Source organism: Amblyomma americanum, chromosome 2 (genome assembly GCF_052857255.1).
Source record: "Amblyomma americanum isolate KBUSLIRL-KWMA chromosome 2, ASM5285725v1, whole genome shotgun sequence".
In the NCBI taxonomy this organism is placed as follows: domain Eukaryota; kingdom Metazoa; phylum Arthropoda; class Arachnida; order Ixodida; family Ixodidae; genus Amblyomma; species Amblyomma americanum.
The window spans coordinates 34,878,367-34,893,048 of NC_135498.1; the positions used below are offsets into that span (position 1 = coordinate 34,878,367).

The following is a 14,682-nucleotide window of genomic DNA, read 5'->3' on the forward strand; positions in this document are numbered from 1 at the left end:
TTTCCCCGAATATGTTATTATGCAGCTTCAGTGAGGCTGGTCATGATGGTGCTTTGTTATTTTTTCATTGCTCACGTGCATGAGATGCGTGAAAAGCACGAAACAATAAAAGCGAAACTGTTTCTTTGGGCCATGCTCCTGTGCGAGATAGAATTCCTTTGCAAACCATTGTATTCCATCTGGCTGACTGATCCATCTTGGCGCGCTGTATGTATGGAGTCGATCTTGGCGGCCTTTAATATGAAGAGTCCATCTGGGCGCGCTATCTATGGGGTCCATCCCGGAGCCCTATGTATGGAGACACACCCCTCTGGACTCGCAGGCGATGCACACGGACCAGCAGGCCCACTTCTACGCTGTGCCTCTCGCTCTGTGCGCCTCCACCAACCTGATGCTTCCCATGTCGCTGCCTGTCATCTTCGTGCACGGCTTGCGGGAGCTGGACCTCACACAGCTGGTGAGGCCGCAGGCTGCCGCTCTGTCGAGACATGCGACTCTAAAACATTTGTGATAAGTGGCCCCAGTCTCATCACAAATGGAAAGCATTTTGAACACTAAGGTGCATAGTTTTGTAGAGGTAAATACTTGCACGAGAACCGGAAAGGAAGCCTCTGTTCACTGGCTGACCGACGTCTTCACAAGAAAGCCAGTCCTTTTGTCGAATCGTTTGTTAGCGGACTGAAGCATCTACTCCTGTCCAGGACTTTCCTTCGAAATGCCACCCTTGTTCCGCTATTCATCTCATGTACAGAGTCGATCACACTTGTCTAGAGCGCTCGAACGGTGCAGTCCGGTGGAAATAAAGCGAAATTATAAAGTAGGTATTGACATTCATTGGTAATACTTGCGATGAAGAGCAGCCTAATATTCATGTGCAACGCACACGCATCAGCGACTTACCCTCAGCAAAGCAGCTGCGATAAGATTTAACTTCATTTGCTCCGCAGCACACCGCTCGAGCGCTCTAGACAAGTGTGATCGACTCTGTACGTTGAGAGTATACAGCACAAGTCTTGAGAGTACATGATTGTGCCTATAACGGTACCGTCCTTTCAAAAGCGCCCAGGACTATCGACTTGCTTCTGGAACCAGGAACCCGTTGTGCGGCTTCTACACATACCCGCCGCGGTGGCTCAGTGGTTAGGGCGCTCGACTACTGATCCGGAGTTCCCGGGTTCGAACCCGACCGCGGCGGCTGCGTCTTTATGGAGGAAAAACGCTAAGGCGCCCGTGTGCTGTGCGATGTCAGTGCACGTTAAAGATACCCGGGTGGTCGAAATTATTCTGGAGCCCTCCACTACGGCACCTCCTTCTTCCTTTCCTCTTTCACTCCCTCCCTTATCCCTTCCCTTACGGCGCGGTTCAGGTGTCCAACGATATATGAGACAGATACTGCGCCATTTCCTTTCCCCAAAAAAACCAATTATTATTATTCTACACATAGCCCTAAATCTCTAGAAGCTAAGGACATCTTTGTTCGTCAGCTGTTCAGAGCTTTGTGAAGCCAAGGGCACTACTCTATAGCGCCACTATACACGAGCCGGCAATAAATTTGGTGAATCAGGAACTATCGAAAAAATATTATACACATGTCCGCGCTCTCTCCAGCTTGTCGTGGGCATCGTGGTCAAGACGGTGCTGGTGGCCTGCATCCTCCTCTCTTTGAACACTACGGGCCACTTGCTGTCCCACCTGGCCGAGGCCTCCAGCGATGGGCGCGTCGTCCAGACAGCGCCCTCCGTAGGGCCTGCAGCCAACCGTTCCAGCCTTTTCAACTAATCACAGCGACCGGTGCTCACGCGCATACGCCTCCGTCCGCAGCATCGGCGCACAACGCGTGTTGCGCATACTCATCCCGCTGGTCATCAGTGGCTCCCTTGTTCACGGTGCAGGGCAGACATCACGCTGTATGGCTCTGGCTGGATGCGCAGGATGGCGCCACTATAGTCCTCACAATCGTCCACGTTGCTGTACTACCCCGTGGACAGTACATACGCATTGCGGACGTTCGAGTGTTCTTTACTTCGCAGTAAACTCATTTCTCTGTTTGCACAAGCGTAGAATGTGTGGCTGCTTGCGTCTGCCTCTGGCCGCCTTCAACCGCCTCTGGCACCAAGTATTGATGTCATAGATAGCATAAGAGGGTTCGCGCACAGCCGCAGCCCCCACCGTTCGATTCCGTTCGACTTGACACTCGCTGTAATGCAGAACGTTGTGTCCGCCGCCATGGACGATGCTGGCACTGGATAACAGACTCAAGGTTAGGCTTCACCTAGCATAAATACCCCCCAAAAGTAGAAGGCCGGACAGCCGCCGCCATAGCCCACATGGGAGAGCACCGTAAGCGAAGGTCGTGGGTTCCGAGCCTATATACTCTCGGCATGTGGCTGTTTTAGTGCTCTAGCAATTATAGTGCTAGGCTATAACCGTGCTATGCGGCAGCTCATTTAATCGTAAAATGAAGGTTGAGAAGAGCAACCTGGGTCGCACCCTAACCCAAGCAACCCAAGACCCACTGATGGCAGCACCTGCCATAGAACACAGAATTTACTGCCAAAAGTTACAGAAGTGGCTGAAGTTAATTCTGTGTAACTGCCATAGAGCAATAACACACAAGACAGGGCAGACGCTAACAACCAAAGTCAAGTCAGTCAAGTCAGTTTTATTTACATCATTATGATGTGGGCAGGCTCAGGCAAAAAGCGAACGATTTTCGCTTGAGGGAGCCCGAGCCCCCCTACATGGCGTACAGCAAGGGCAAAAAATTTTTTTTTTTTTAAAGTACAAAATCCACACACGCTACCTAACAGAATATAATACAGGAATTTCAGAACAATCGATATAAACTCTTGGTACATGTTCATTAATACGGAATACATTGGTGTTAACATAGATGCAAAAGTCATTCGTGTCACACTTTTCACACAAAGGGAATACAGTGGCTTACAAAAAATGATTTCTTAGAGTTTGTGTACTAGATGTTTCAAGAGAAAAACGTTCAAAGATGAATTTGTTTAGTAACCTTGGAACTGCATGACGCATCATCTGTCGACCATGTTCTGTACGGCAAAAGGGAATGGTCCAACGTTCGTGTTTTCGAAACGAGTATGGCGTTGAGTTTGTTTCGAGGGATGACAATGCTGTCAAGAAATTGTCACCGTGAGAAATGGATTTTTTATATCTTATGGCTAAGAAAAATTCGTATAGCTTATGAGCGGGTATGATTTTGAATCTCTTAAACAGTTCTTCGGTATGTGCGAGGTAGTCAACAAGTTATCGTAGACTTGCGCTTGGGTGGTCCACTTAGAAGAGTAACCAATGTAGTAGAAATGTTTTCGGTTAAAATTTATTTTTGGGCTCGCTGGTTCATACTTGAATCATAAGAGGACAGCGCAAAAAACTACACGGAACACAGCAGTATACACGGCTGCGCCGCCAGCTGGCAAAATAATATCCTATGCGGACCTATCCCAGCTACGCTACCTCGACGGCATCCTCCTCCTCACCCTCAAGTTGAAACACGTGACGGGGGTGTTTCCACAAGTGGGGGGAAAAGTGTGTGCGCGCAAGAGTGTACGTGACAGGCCCCTCCTCCTTCGGCGAGGCCGTTTTCTAACTAGGGATTTTAGGGAACGAGAGCCCTACAAAACTCGGGAACGAGTGCTGTACAAAACTCGGGAACGAGTGCGACCAAGACTCCTCTTTGTTCTTGTACAATATGTAAATAAATCCACTCGTAATCCAGCGCCCGTCATCAAACTTCCCACGACGGCATTCCTGTCCTGCATGGTATAGGAATGGGCGTCGGCCGAGGTACCGTCAAGTAGTGGCTCTCGAACCAGCACCCAACACTATACACCCAGAGTCACTGTTAGAAGTGTCATCAACCAGCAAATCTTTTCCGCCTTTTATGGGCGTGTCCCAAGTAACCGCAAGAGTGCAGCACAAACATTACACAAGGGCAGTGGGAGGCCATGCCATCCAGCTCCGACGACCAGACCACTCAAGCTAAGGTTGCCAAGGCAGCCCGTGCGGAGACAGCCGCCGCGGCCAAAGGGTTACCGGTTGGTTTCGTCCCCCGCAGCAACCCCCTCTTTTCCATCCCCAGCCGATGTTTTATGTAGTACCAGTAAAAGTGTTTACGCACGCACGCAAGGCGCGAAGTGATTTCTACGGATCGATGGCGGCTTAATAGGGCGGCAAGGGAACGTCAAGGGAATGCGAAGCCGAAGCCCCGTTCGGGTCACGGTTCCAGGCAATCCGAACGAAACTGCTTAGGATTAAAAAGTAATCATAAAAATGCGAGAAAATGTGTGGCCGCAGAGCGATTCGCGTGCAAAGTAATATCCCAGGAGTTTCGCTCTGCCACACGGTCGCGCTTCATTCTTGGGGGGATGGGGGGATGGGAGGGGGGGATAGCAGGTCCACGTTACAGCCCCCTTGCCAGATCTCACGTGACTGCGAGGGCAGGCACGGGAGCAGTAGCAGAAAGGTGTGGGTGCAGACTAGTTGGTAATCCATAGTAAGTCCTTTATGCGGGGGAAGCACAGGGACTTAAGAAAAACTATGGACAAGCGCTACTTCCAACTAAATTTTTTTTTACATATTTGATCGGAATATAGAAGCCCATGAAAGGGGGGAAGAAGATAAAACCAACACAAAGAGCATACAATACAAAATCAATGTTCCGCGGTTCTTGCAGAGATACATGACCTTTCCCGAAAGAGCGACTGACGGCGCTGGAGCCAGTCCCTGATGCAGCCAGTCCCTGTCGTTTCTATCCCCACAGCTCCTAATATATGTCTTGTAATTAATCTCCGTTGAATGGCTGTCAACAATTACAGAATGCGGAACATCAGGAGCACTGTGGTCACCATCCTCTAAATCACAGTCTCGGCAATTAATTGCAAGTGTTTCATGCATTTGACACACATTGTTGTCATGCCCTTGCTGTCGTTCATTCACACATTGTCCGCTCTGCACCACGTAGAAACGGCCGCTTGACAACGGTATTTTATAAACGATGCCCTCAGCACAGTGAACATACCAGTTGGTATGTCGTGTCTGACAGTCTATTTTTAATTCCCGACGGCCTCGTCAATCTACACGGCCTGCTTAGTTTATGGGGTGCTGAAAGAACGACTCTATGATCACTCTCCCAGCAATCTTCGTGAGATTGTGGGACAAAGCAGGGATATACGGCAAGGCTACAACCCTTTTCTTTTCTGGTTTTTCTTTATCACTGTTTATCCTTCTGCTTTTTGAGGATTCCCTCAGCTACAGCACAAAGCAAATGTACGGGATATCCGCTTGACTTTACCCATTCATCTGTCTCAAGAAACTGTTGGTAATCAAGGAAGGGGGGGGGGGGGGGGGGGGGGGGGGCAAGGCTTTCCCAAGGCATTCGAAAGGCAGGTTTGCACAATGCCCCTTTTTACTCATCCTTTGTTTTTATTTTATTTTGGCTGCATCGTGCCAAAATGCATGCGTTTTCGAAGAGAATGCAGGCAAAGCAATCCCTCCACTGAAAGTAACTCAACCGAAATAGCCAAATTTTGTCGAGCCACAGCGCCAAGAAAAATCGCGTGTTCTAAAAACTAAAAATGGATGCGGCTGTAACGATGGGCTGCAGATGTCTAATTGCAACCAGGCGCCTGTGATAGTTAAAAATTAATTATCAGAAATTAGTTAAGCAGCTAACTAGCTAACATTATTCACCCGTTTTCTGATCTCCACCAACGCAGGTACAATTATTCCGCAGAAGCCGCCTTCATCCCTAAAAAAGTCTATATTTAAAACTTAGTGGTGGCCTTCCCTGAAAAATCTTGTGTTTCATAGCTTTTAAAACTATACGAATAGATTGCAGTATTCAAGTACAGGCTTAAATCCTCTCTACATTCCACCATTTTAGTCATAGCCGCTGAGAGACACAATAATTTGCTACATTGTTTCCAAAACATGTCCCACAAACAAAGCTTTTCTTCTCACAGTGATGTAAATCAAAAGATGAGAAGCAATTCCTACCAAAATAAGTTTAGCTGTAACAGCAGTGTTTGATGCAGCCTATACATTCGATAAGCTGTCAAACTCCCCCGCTTCTCTATTGCTGCCCACTAAACATTCTTCGGCTCAACACGCTCAAGAAGTTATTACAAATATTCTTCTCTCTAACTTAACAATGCTGAAGTTCGGCGTACAAAACCTGCGCGCACTTCGCTCAGCAGGAGAGTAAATCTCTTCCGTCAGCGCGGTTGTGAAATCCAGAAATTTCATTCAAGCATAGAAATAAGGATACGTGGAGACCGACTGATTTTTGTTTGTTAGTTTTTTAGTGGTTTTTTTTACGGCACTTTGACAACTGCGCACGAACCATGCCCTATCGCAAATTTCGCAGTTGGCGCCATAGCCTCCAAGATTCGTCAAAAGTCAACAGACAATCTTTGAGGTCGGGATGCGGTGATGCGACTGCCGCGCCACCATTTGAAATGAAGACCCCTTGTTCCTGCATTCATTAGCACAGTATACGCACCTTGTAAGAAAAATATTTGCCTGCTGAAGCACAAAGCAGGAATATGAGAAAAATAAATGGGTGTTCTCGATGAGAGCGGTGCAAGGTAACATGCATGCAAGATTTGCTAGATCCGCCGTCAGCGCCACCATCGCAGACTTTTCAAAATGGCTCCTCCGGCGAGAGGCGAGCTCTCCGACGCTGAGAAAGAACTTTATAAAGCAATTCAGGCCGGCGATGTGTCCGAAGCCCGGACGCTGCTCAACCGTGCGCGCATCGAATGCCTGGACGAGCACGGGATGACGCCGCTCCAGCACGCCGCTTACCGCGGCAACTACGACCTGTGCAAGCTGTTCCTCGAGTGCGGCGCCGACGTCAACTCGCACTACCACGACTCCGGCTACACGGCGCTCATGTTCGCCGGCCTGGCCGGCCGCGCAGACGTCGTGAGCCTGCTGCTCGAGCACGGCGCCTCGACCACCGCCGTCAACTCGGTGGGTCGCACAGCGGCGCAGATGGCCGCGTTCGTGAGCAACCACGACGTGGTGGCCATTATCAACAACTTCCTGCCGCGCGAGGAGCTGGAATACTACGCCCGGCCGCAGGGGCTCGACAAGGAGCCGAAGCTGCCGGCATCTCTGGTGTCCCCGCTGTACCAGCTCATCGTGCGCACCAACATCCACCCGGTGCGCGTCGCCCTGTACCTGCAGGAGAAGCGCGAGCTGCTCGACCAGTCGACCAAGGTGGAGCGCGTGCTGAACCTGCTCTGCGAGAAGCAGATGAAGGCCTCGGAGCCCAACGAGATGCTGGCGCTCAAGTTCCACCACCTGGCCTTCCTCCTGAGGACCTGCTGCAAGTTCCTGCGCGACCGCGCGGCCCCCGCGACCGGCGGAAGCGACTCCGCAGAGGGCAAGGCTGCCAAGAAGACCTCGGGCCTTCTGGAGCCTCTCGTCAAGACGTGGCTGCGCGGCCGCGACGAGGACGACTTTCCCGTGCTCCTGGAGAAACTGCTGCGGCAGTCCGTGCGCGAGTTCCCCTACCACGAGTGCACCATCCTCCAGCAGCTGGTGCACACGCTGTCCGGCGTAGAGGTGAGAAGGCGGTTGCAATATTCGTCGCATAAGCTTTAGCCTACGATTAGCGCGCGGTTTCGCTGAATGGTCGCCTTGATGTATCATAAGTCGTGCTAAGAATTAGGTGCTTGCGATTTTGCTACCTCACAAATTGCAGTGGATTGCTTTCACACTGCACGATGGGCAGCTGTCATATCTTCCATTCCTAAGTATACGAGCTGGTACTTATCGCTGTTTTTCCACTTCCCAGCGATTCCTCGAAAGCATCTAATTTAAACCAGCAGCAACCTGTATCAAGTATTTCAACAATATGATTGCAGCACTGAAAACAGGCAGCTACTTAGCCATGGTGCAGAAGGCGTATCAATAGCTTCATGTGAATAGGCGACGCTAGTGCACCGCACCTCTAAACGCAGATGTGTTTTGCTCTCTGACATAATATGTGCAATTTTCCGCAGGTTGGCAATGAGCCCAGTGCCATCTCCATCCTGGCTGAGGCCGTTCGTGGCCAGAAGGGTTATGACCAGGGGGCCTCGTGTACCACCTGCGGCGAGCCCCAGGCTGACAAGCGCTGCTCAGCCTGCAAGTCTGTGCAGTACTGTGGAGCCATCTGCCAGAAGCTGCACTGGTTCACGCATAAGCGCCACTGTGCTCGGCTGGCCGCTGAACACCAGAAAGCTGTCGAGGAGAAAGCTATCCAGGAGGAGTGTGAACGCCGCACTAAGGAAGAACAAATATCAACCACAGCAGAAGAGAAGTCGTCGAAAGAGTCGGCGGATGACAGTTCTGCAGAAGCCCCACCACCCGGCAAGTGGGCCAGTACTGCACCGATAGAGACTGCTTGAGTGTCCACCGACGAAACAGGGAAGATCTTAGTTATAGTGGCGGGATTGTCTCCGCGTCTTTCATAAAAGTGAAAAGCCCAGCATTGCTGTGCAGTGCAGGGAAGGTGAAGGCAGCTCCCTTGAAATGTGCTTGCTTGTACTGTAGTAGACTTGTGAACACACCGTGTCCAGCCTGCACATTTTGTGCTACACTTGTGTATTGTGCCTCCTGTGCTTCCATTGTTCAGAGTGCTTTATAGCAAACAAATGTGATTAAGCAAATATGTGGGCAGTGTGCTTTATCTGCCGATCCTCCATATGAATTCTCGCAGCTTCTGAAGTAATGGCACGAAAAAAAGCAGATGCAAGTTCCAGCAAGTTCCACCTTCATGGAATGTATAGAGAATTCCAGACGGCTTAAATTTCACCTCAGATGTGCAGGAGATGCAAAGATCAATAGTGTGCGGCTTCTTGAATCTTGCATGCCAGTACTGCTTGTCTAAGATCCCTATATGGTTCAAAGTTGAAAGCAACATTATAAATGCAATGTTGCACAACATACAAGTAAGGACACTCTGCAGCTTTCCCACAAACATCTATGCCTGACAGTCATGATGATGATCACTACCATTAAGACCAGCAGTTCTAGTCGGGTGCTACCAACTCTGTTCACATACTCTGTGTGCCACTATGGCTGTCAAGGTCCACATTTTTAAAACTCTGAGAAGCATCGGCTGTTTATGAACTGCCATGGCAGATCAGGAGTTTTGTATGTGCACACTCGCAACCGCATCTAGGCGTATGGGTCCACGCAGTGCTGACTCACTGTACTGTGCACCATAGCATCACCATATTCCTAGCCTACTAGAGTTGTGCAATTTTTTCTCTGCTTTAATTGTGTGAAGTCCTTTCTTAAATGCACGCTGCACTCATGTTGGAGGAAGCCATTTTTTGGCACTTTAGTTGACATTATTTATGAAGATTTACCAGAGTAAGTTATTTCTAAAATAAAAATGTTTCAGTTGTTGCTCTAGTAACTTCCTTGATATTCCTTTCCTATATATATATATTTTCTTCATTCATAGCTGAGTTAAAGCTTGATGCTTGAGTTAGAAACATTGCATTGTTCTTTTGACAGCAATGGAATGGGAGGGGAATGGAAGCAACGTGGCACAGGGGAACAGCGCGAAACTGAATCAAAAGGACTGTTCTAGAACTGCAATACGCCAATCCCACTTTGACCTAAAATTGAGTGTCTCCATTCTGGTGCTCAGTATGTCTGGCAGTTTATACACACCCAGCTGGGATTCTCTCCGAGATGTAAGTATACAGGCAATAACATGCTACCCTCTGCACTCTGGTAGGGAAATCTTGAAACACAATAATTCACGTAAAAAAGATGCATGCAAGTTTCTGATTGGCTGCTGCTATTTGGCAATTAAGCACTGAAGAAAAAAAAGCTTGACAAGGAATGTGTGCTGCGTTGGTGCTCCTTTGCTTGCAGTCTGCGTCTACCATTATGCCGCACCTTTGTATGGGTATCTAAGTTGGAATGAGCAAGAGCAAATGCTGTTGTTGCTTCTACACCAACATTAGAATGTCTCATTAGCAATATCTATCCACCAGCCGCGGTGGCTCAGTGGTTAGGGCGCTCGGCTACTGATCCTGAGTTCCCGGGTTCAAACCCAACCACAGCAGCAGCATTTCGATGGAGGCGAAACACATAGGTGCCCATGTACTGTGCAATGTCAGTGCACGTTAAAGATCCCCAGGTGGTCGAAATTATTCCGGAGCCCGGAGCCCTCCATTATGTCACCTCTTTCTTCCTCTTATTTCACTCCCTCCTTTATTCCTTCCCTTATGGCGATTGTTTTTCATTGTCTATCCTGAGGGAAGCTATTTAGACAAAGGATAAAGTGTGCTTTTCATTTGTACTCGTGGAGTATACACTTCTTAAATGTGCATGATGTGCTCCCTTACATATTGGAGCTACCTGCACAGTCCCAGTAATGGACCCAGCAGCACCCTTGTATACTTCTTATAACAGGTCCGCCACATCGGCCAAGTTAATATGACACTCGGCTGCTGCGCACAGGTTTGCAGATTCAATCCTTGATGTAGCAGCCATGTTTAAAAAGAGGCAAAATGCAGAACAGCCATGTGCCAACAATTTCATGCGTGTTAAAGTTGCCCAGTTGGTTGAAATTATTTTCATCCCCTACACTACACCGTGCAGCACGACATACAGTTCTGGTTCTGCGCATAAAACTTTGTTAGTCAGTCGAAATTAGCTTGAATGACACTGTAAAATGGATCAGCACATATCGCACCTTCCCGCTCTTTCTTTGCGTTGCTGTATTCATGGTGGCCCGAATCTCCACATCAAGGTTGGGCATCTTAATCTTGCTGCAGTGGATAACACATCATCATTGATGGCTACATTGGAATGGCAGGAATGCCCAAGGCATTATAGACGCATGCGCCCAAAAGCAGCCACTTGTGCAGATTCAAAGGAGTTGATGACAAGAAAAATCATAATGTTCAGCTAACAAGATTCAGGGAGTGCTCAGTATCTTTCACATTCGAAGCAGAGTGCATAATATACGAGCAACAAAAAGCTGTGTTGTGCACTGTTTACTGCAGTTGATAAACAAAACGCATGGAGGTACACATAATGCATGAAAAGAGGGAGAAGGGATGCTATGCGGTAAATAAAGAAAGGAGCAATGCATATTTCACATCCTTGGCTAAAAGCTGCTCATGCAGCTTGACTAAGGCCAAGAAAACCATTACATAGCAGTATCAGTAAAAACACATTATAATTAAAACAGACATTTACCTCTAATTTGCAACAGTAATTACAAGTTTTGTGCAAAATTCGGAGCACTGAAATTGTACCAGGTAAATAACACAAGTCAGACATCAAACAAAGTGCACAAAAAACACATTTCAAGAAACGTGGCAAAAAAAAAAAAAAACATTGTACAATTGATTTTCATGAAAAAAAAAAGCACAAGAACAGAACAAAAAAAACATAAGGTGTAACAAAACACAGTATTACCAGGGGAGAGCAATTACAAAAAACAAGACCTCAAACCTCTTCTATTCAAACCTAAAGTGTGAGTATTTTTGTTTAGTATAAGTGGGAGGTTATGTGATAACGCTTGATACTTTAAACAGTTTGGAACCGTGGGATTTCCCACAAATCTTTATTTCTTTTGGGTACGTTAGCGTCGCGGCGCTGCAGTGATGCTAATGACATTAGTTGGTTTATTGTAGTAAGGGAGGAAAAGTAAAATGTTTTCAATAGTCGGAATTCATAAGTATCAGGTTCCTCCAAACTGCCAAAGAGGAAATTGCCATACTGCAACGATCACTACATTATTAGACCAGCATGTATTGTATGTTGTGTTACAGAAACAAAATAAGGTTCACCTCGCAATGATATTGCCTTGCCTCAGAAATGTTGGTGGCCAAGATTCTTTTTCTAATTTCCGGAGGCGACCTATTGAACTCTTCTGCTTGGCTGACAGTTGACATCATGGAATGCAGGGATATGATCAATGACGAGCCTGACAAAAGAGAAATGCATTGCGTCACCTACGAAAAATGCATGGTAAAATACCTTGCCACTCAGACTTGACTCTGGTAAAAATTTACTTTGGTTTGCTTATTTGCTCCCATCCCAGGAGAAAAATAATACTGCTTTTTTCTAGAATGAAGCGAAGAAAGTAATTCAGGTATCGTTTGGAGGCTGGAAATTTGTCAACTGGGTACTAGTATAATTAGAGCTATGAGCCAACATAACTTGTAAACATATCAAGCTGATCTATATGGTGCAGTAGTGCACCATAGGAAAAATATGAGGCACAAATGGAACAATAAAATGGGAAAAATATATATATGAGCGTTATTGGAGTCGAAGACAGTTTCCACTTGCGAAGATCTGTGTGCCCTTGCATTAGATGAAATGGAACCATTGTATTATGTAACCTGCACCAATTCAAATTTTCTTTTTCTTTCATATTTCTTACATTTCATTAGCTTTTTTTTTTGTGTTTGACTAGCACATAATAAAATATTGAAGAGAAAGGGTGCCCGTATAAATGCTTCAGTCACTAAAACACTGCCCTTAAGAAAAGCACAAAGGAACTAAATGAGCTGCTTTGATCAACCAATAAAAATAAAGCTAAATATATGAAATATATAAGTATAATTTGCAAGAGGACTGCGCATACTACAATGCACAACATTCCCATAATGTAGGAAAAGTTTACTGGAAATACAGTGTAGAATCTGTTAAGGTGGCAAAATCGTTCAAAATCCTGTTGTCCAGAGCCGAGTCTGAACATCCGCCAGACGCCCGGAGAACGTCTGTCATTGGATGGTTTTTGAAACTGACATGAGGTTCCACATACTCGTCGTGCTTGCCTGAAAGACGTTGCTGCCGTATGAGATATTCGCGGGTGTTTTAATGTCACGATATCTGCTGCGTGTCTGCTTTTGTGTTTCACTCTTTCGGCAAAGCACGCGTGTTCCGGCATGTTTTGATTGTAAAACATTTTATTCGCCGTAAAGAGCTTGGTAAGAGGTCGCGTTAAATGGTCGAGAGTACATAGCCCTCAACGACTTTGTCAGCCCACTCCACCGCCAGAACTTGCTTTCGGGGGTCAGATCGCTACAGCACGGCCTCCCATCGCTCGAGAGAAGGAGCGGTAACTAGATCACACGGAGGTGGCTCTATTTTACAATCCCACAGGATGTGATCGTAGTTGGCTCGTTGGCCACTACATGTGTTTACAGTTCGGGTTGTATAGATCCGGACAAATGTGCGCGAGGAGTGATGGGGTGCGTATCGATCTCGTCTGTAGACGAAGCCACGTAACCTCTAGTTCTTTAGTCAGGCTCTTGTTCGGAGGGGGGAAAGTTCTCCTCTCTAGTTTAAAATGATTGGTGGGATCATGTTATGTGATCATAGAGTCCTTCGTGAAATTCAGGGAGCCAGACTCATCCACTGCCCCGTCGACGAAACCTCGGGCTTTATTGTGGGCTGCCTCGTACCCCGGATTCCCCGAATGGGCTGGAACCCATATCAGTTCGGAATAATTTGGTGAGAGTTTGGTGGCGTTACGGATTGTAAGGGGGGTGTAAATTCGTCCTTTTGCGAAATTACTGATAGCCATTTTGGAGTCGCTCATGAGAATGATGCTCTCTTGGGTATGCGTTAGGGCGAGGGCTATAGCCGCCTCTTCTGTCGTTTCAGAGGATCTCGTTTTGATTGTTGCCGAGACGATGTGGTAAACATTCTCGTTCACAGCCACAATTGCAAAGGCATTCGTATGTTTGTATTCTGCCGCATTTACATAAATTGTTCCAGCGCACTGTCCGTATTTGTTATCTAAGGCTTTGGCTCGTGCTTGTCTTCTACCCTCATGATGTATGGGGAGCATGTTTTCGGGAAGTGGTTTGATTAGTAGGGCCGTCCTATAGTCGCGGGGCAAGTCTACTTGAGCAGCTCTTCGCATCTGTTTTAAAACGCGCGGCAGTGGTTGAAGGCATCACCAGCGCCAATTGCGCTCACTTTATGCACTTTTTCAACTGAAATTTATATTTGTTAAAATTATTATGCCATAAAATACCTATTTTATATTGCATTGAAAAGATAAAACGCATGATAAAAAAAATTTTTTGGTGCAGTAGTAAGAAGTTGTGTCCAGCAGCAAAGGCAGTCTTCCAGTGTCGTCTGGTTTGAGCCTGCGTTTTGACTGCTGACGGCAATAACTTTTCAGCGCAACAACTATCAAAAGGAGCCCTAAGAGGTATGTAAATTTGTTTCTCATGCGGGTCGTACTCAGCAGAACGGCAGCAGCGGCAATACAAAGACATATCTCTACAGGCACTTGGGACTTCTCACCGAAATACTAAGCTAATGTCATGGCCAGAAGTCTGAAAGCTTTTGACAAGTAACAAAGAAGCTAATAGCTGTCAGGAGCAAGCGTCCCAAGAACAACCCCCCCCTCAACCTCAAACCATCCCAGCCAACGTCTCCCAGGCTGGTGCCAGCTGCATCTCTCAGCTTAAAAGCCAGAAGTTTAGGCAGTGCACGTCAAATGCCAGCGCCGTAGTCCTACAAAGTAAAGAGTGGAACCGAGCAATGGTGGCGGACATGCGCTGTGCCGCTTTATTAGCCTCCGGCACCCTTTCCTCAAGTCTTCACAGGCCAAATTTCAAAAAATCAAAATTTCGTCACACAATATTTTGAGAAAAGCAGAGACAA

General features: G+C 47.1%; 2 protein-coding genes across 2 annotated transcripts in view; both read left to right on the forward strand.

Annotated features, from left to right (window-relative positions):
• The window catches only part of LOC144119613 (uncharacterized), a 31,068-nt gene extending 29,121 nt beyond the window's left edge, over positions 1-1,947 (forward strand). Inside the window, exons 20-21 of the mRNA XM_077652187.1 lie at positions 323-457; positions 1,609-1,947. Coding sequence (XP_077508313.1) covers positions 323-457; positions 1,609-1,779 — 306 coding nt within the window. The 3' untranslated portion in view covers positions 1,780-1,947. The remainder of the gene's footprint in view (positions 1-322; positions 458-1,608) is intronic.
• Positions 1,948-6,668: 4,721 nt separating this feature from the next.
• Positions 6,669-9,442, forward strand: LOC144120967 (ankyrin repeat and MYND domain-containing protein 2-like). The gene is made up of 2 exons (XM_077653804.1): positions 6,669-7,599; positions 8,040-9,442. The coding sequence occupies exons 1-2, from the start codon at positions 6,676-6,678 to the stop codon at positions 8,424-8,426; spliced, it is 1,311 nt and encodes a 436-aa protein (XP_077509930.1). The 5' UTR covers positions 6,669-6,675; the 3' UTR covers positions 8,427-9,442.
• The last annotated feature ends 5,240 nt before the right edge of the window (positions 9,443-14,682 follow it).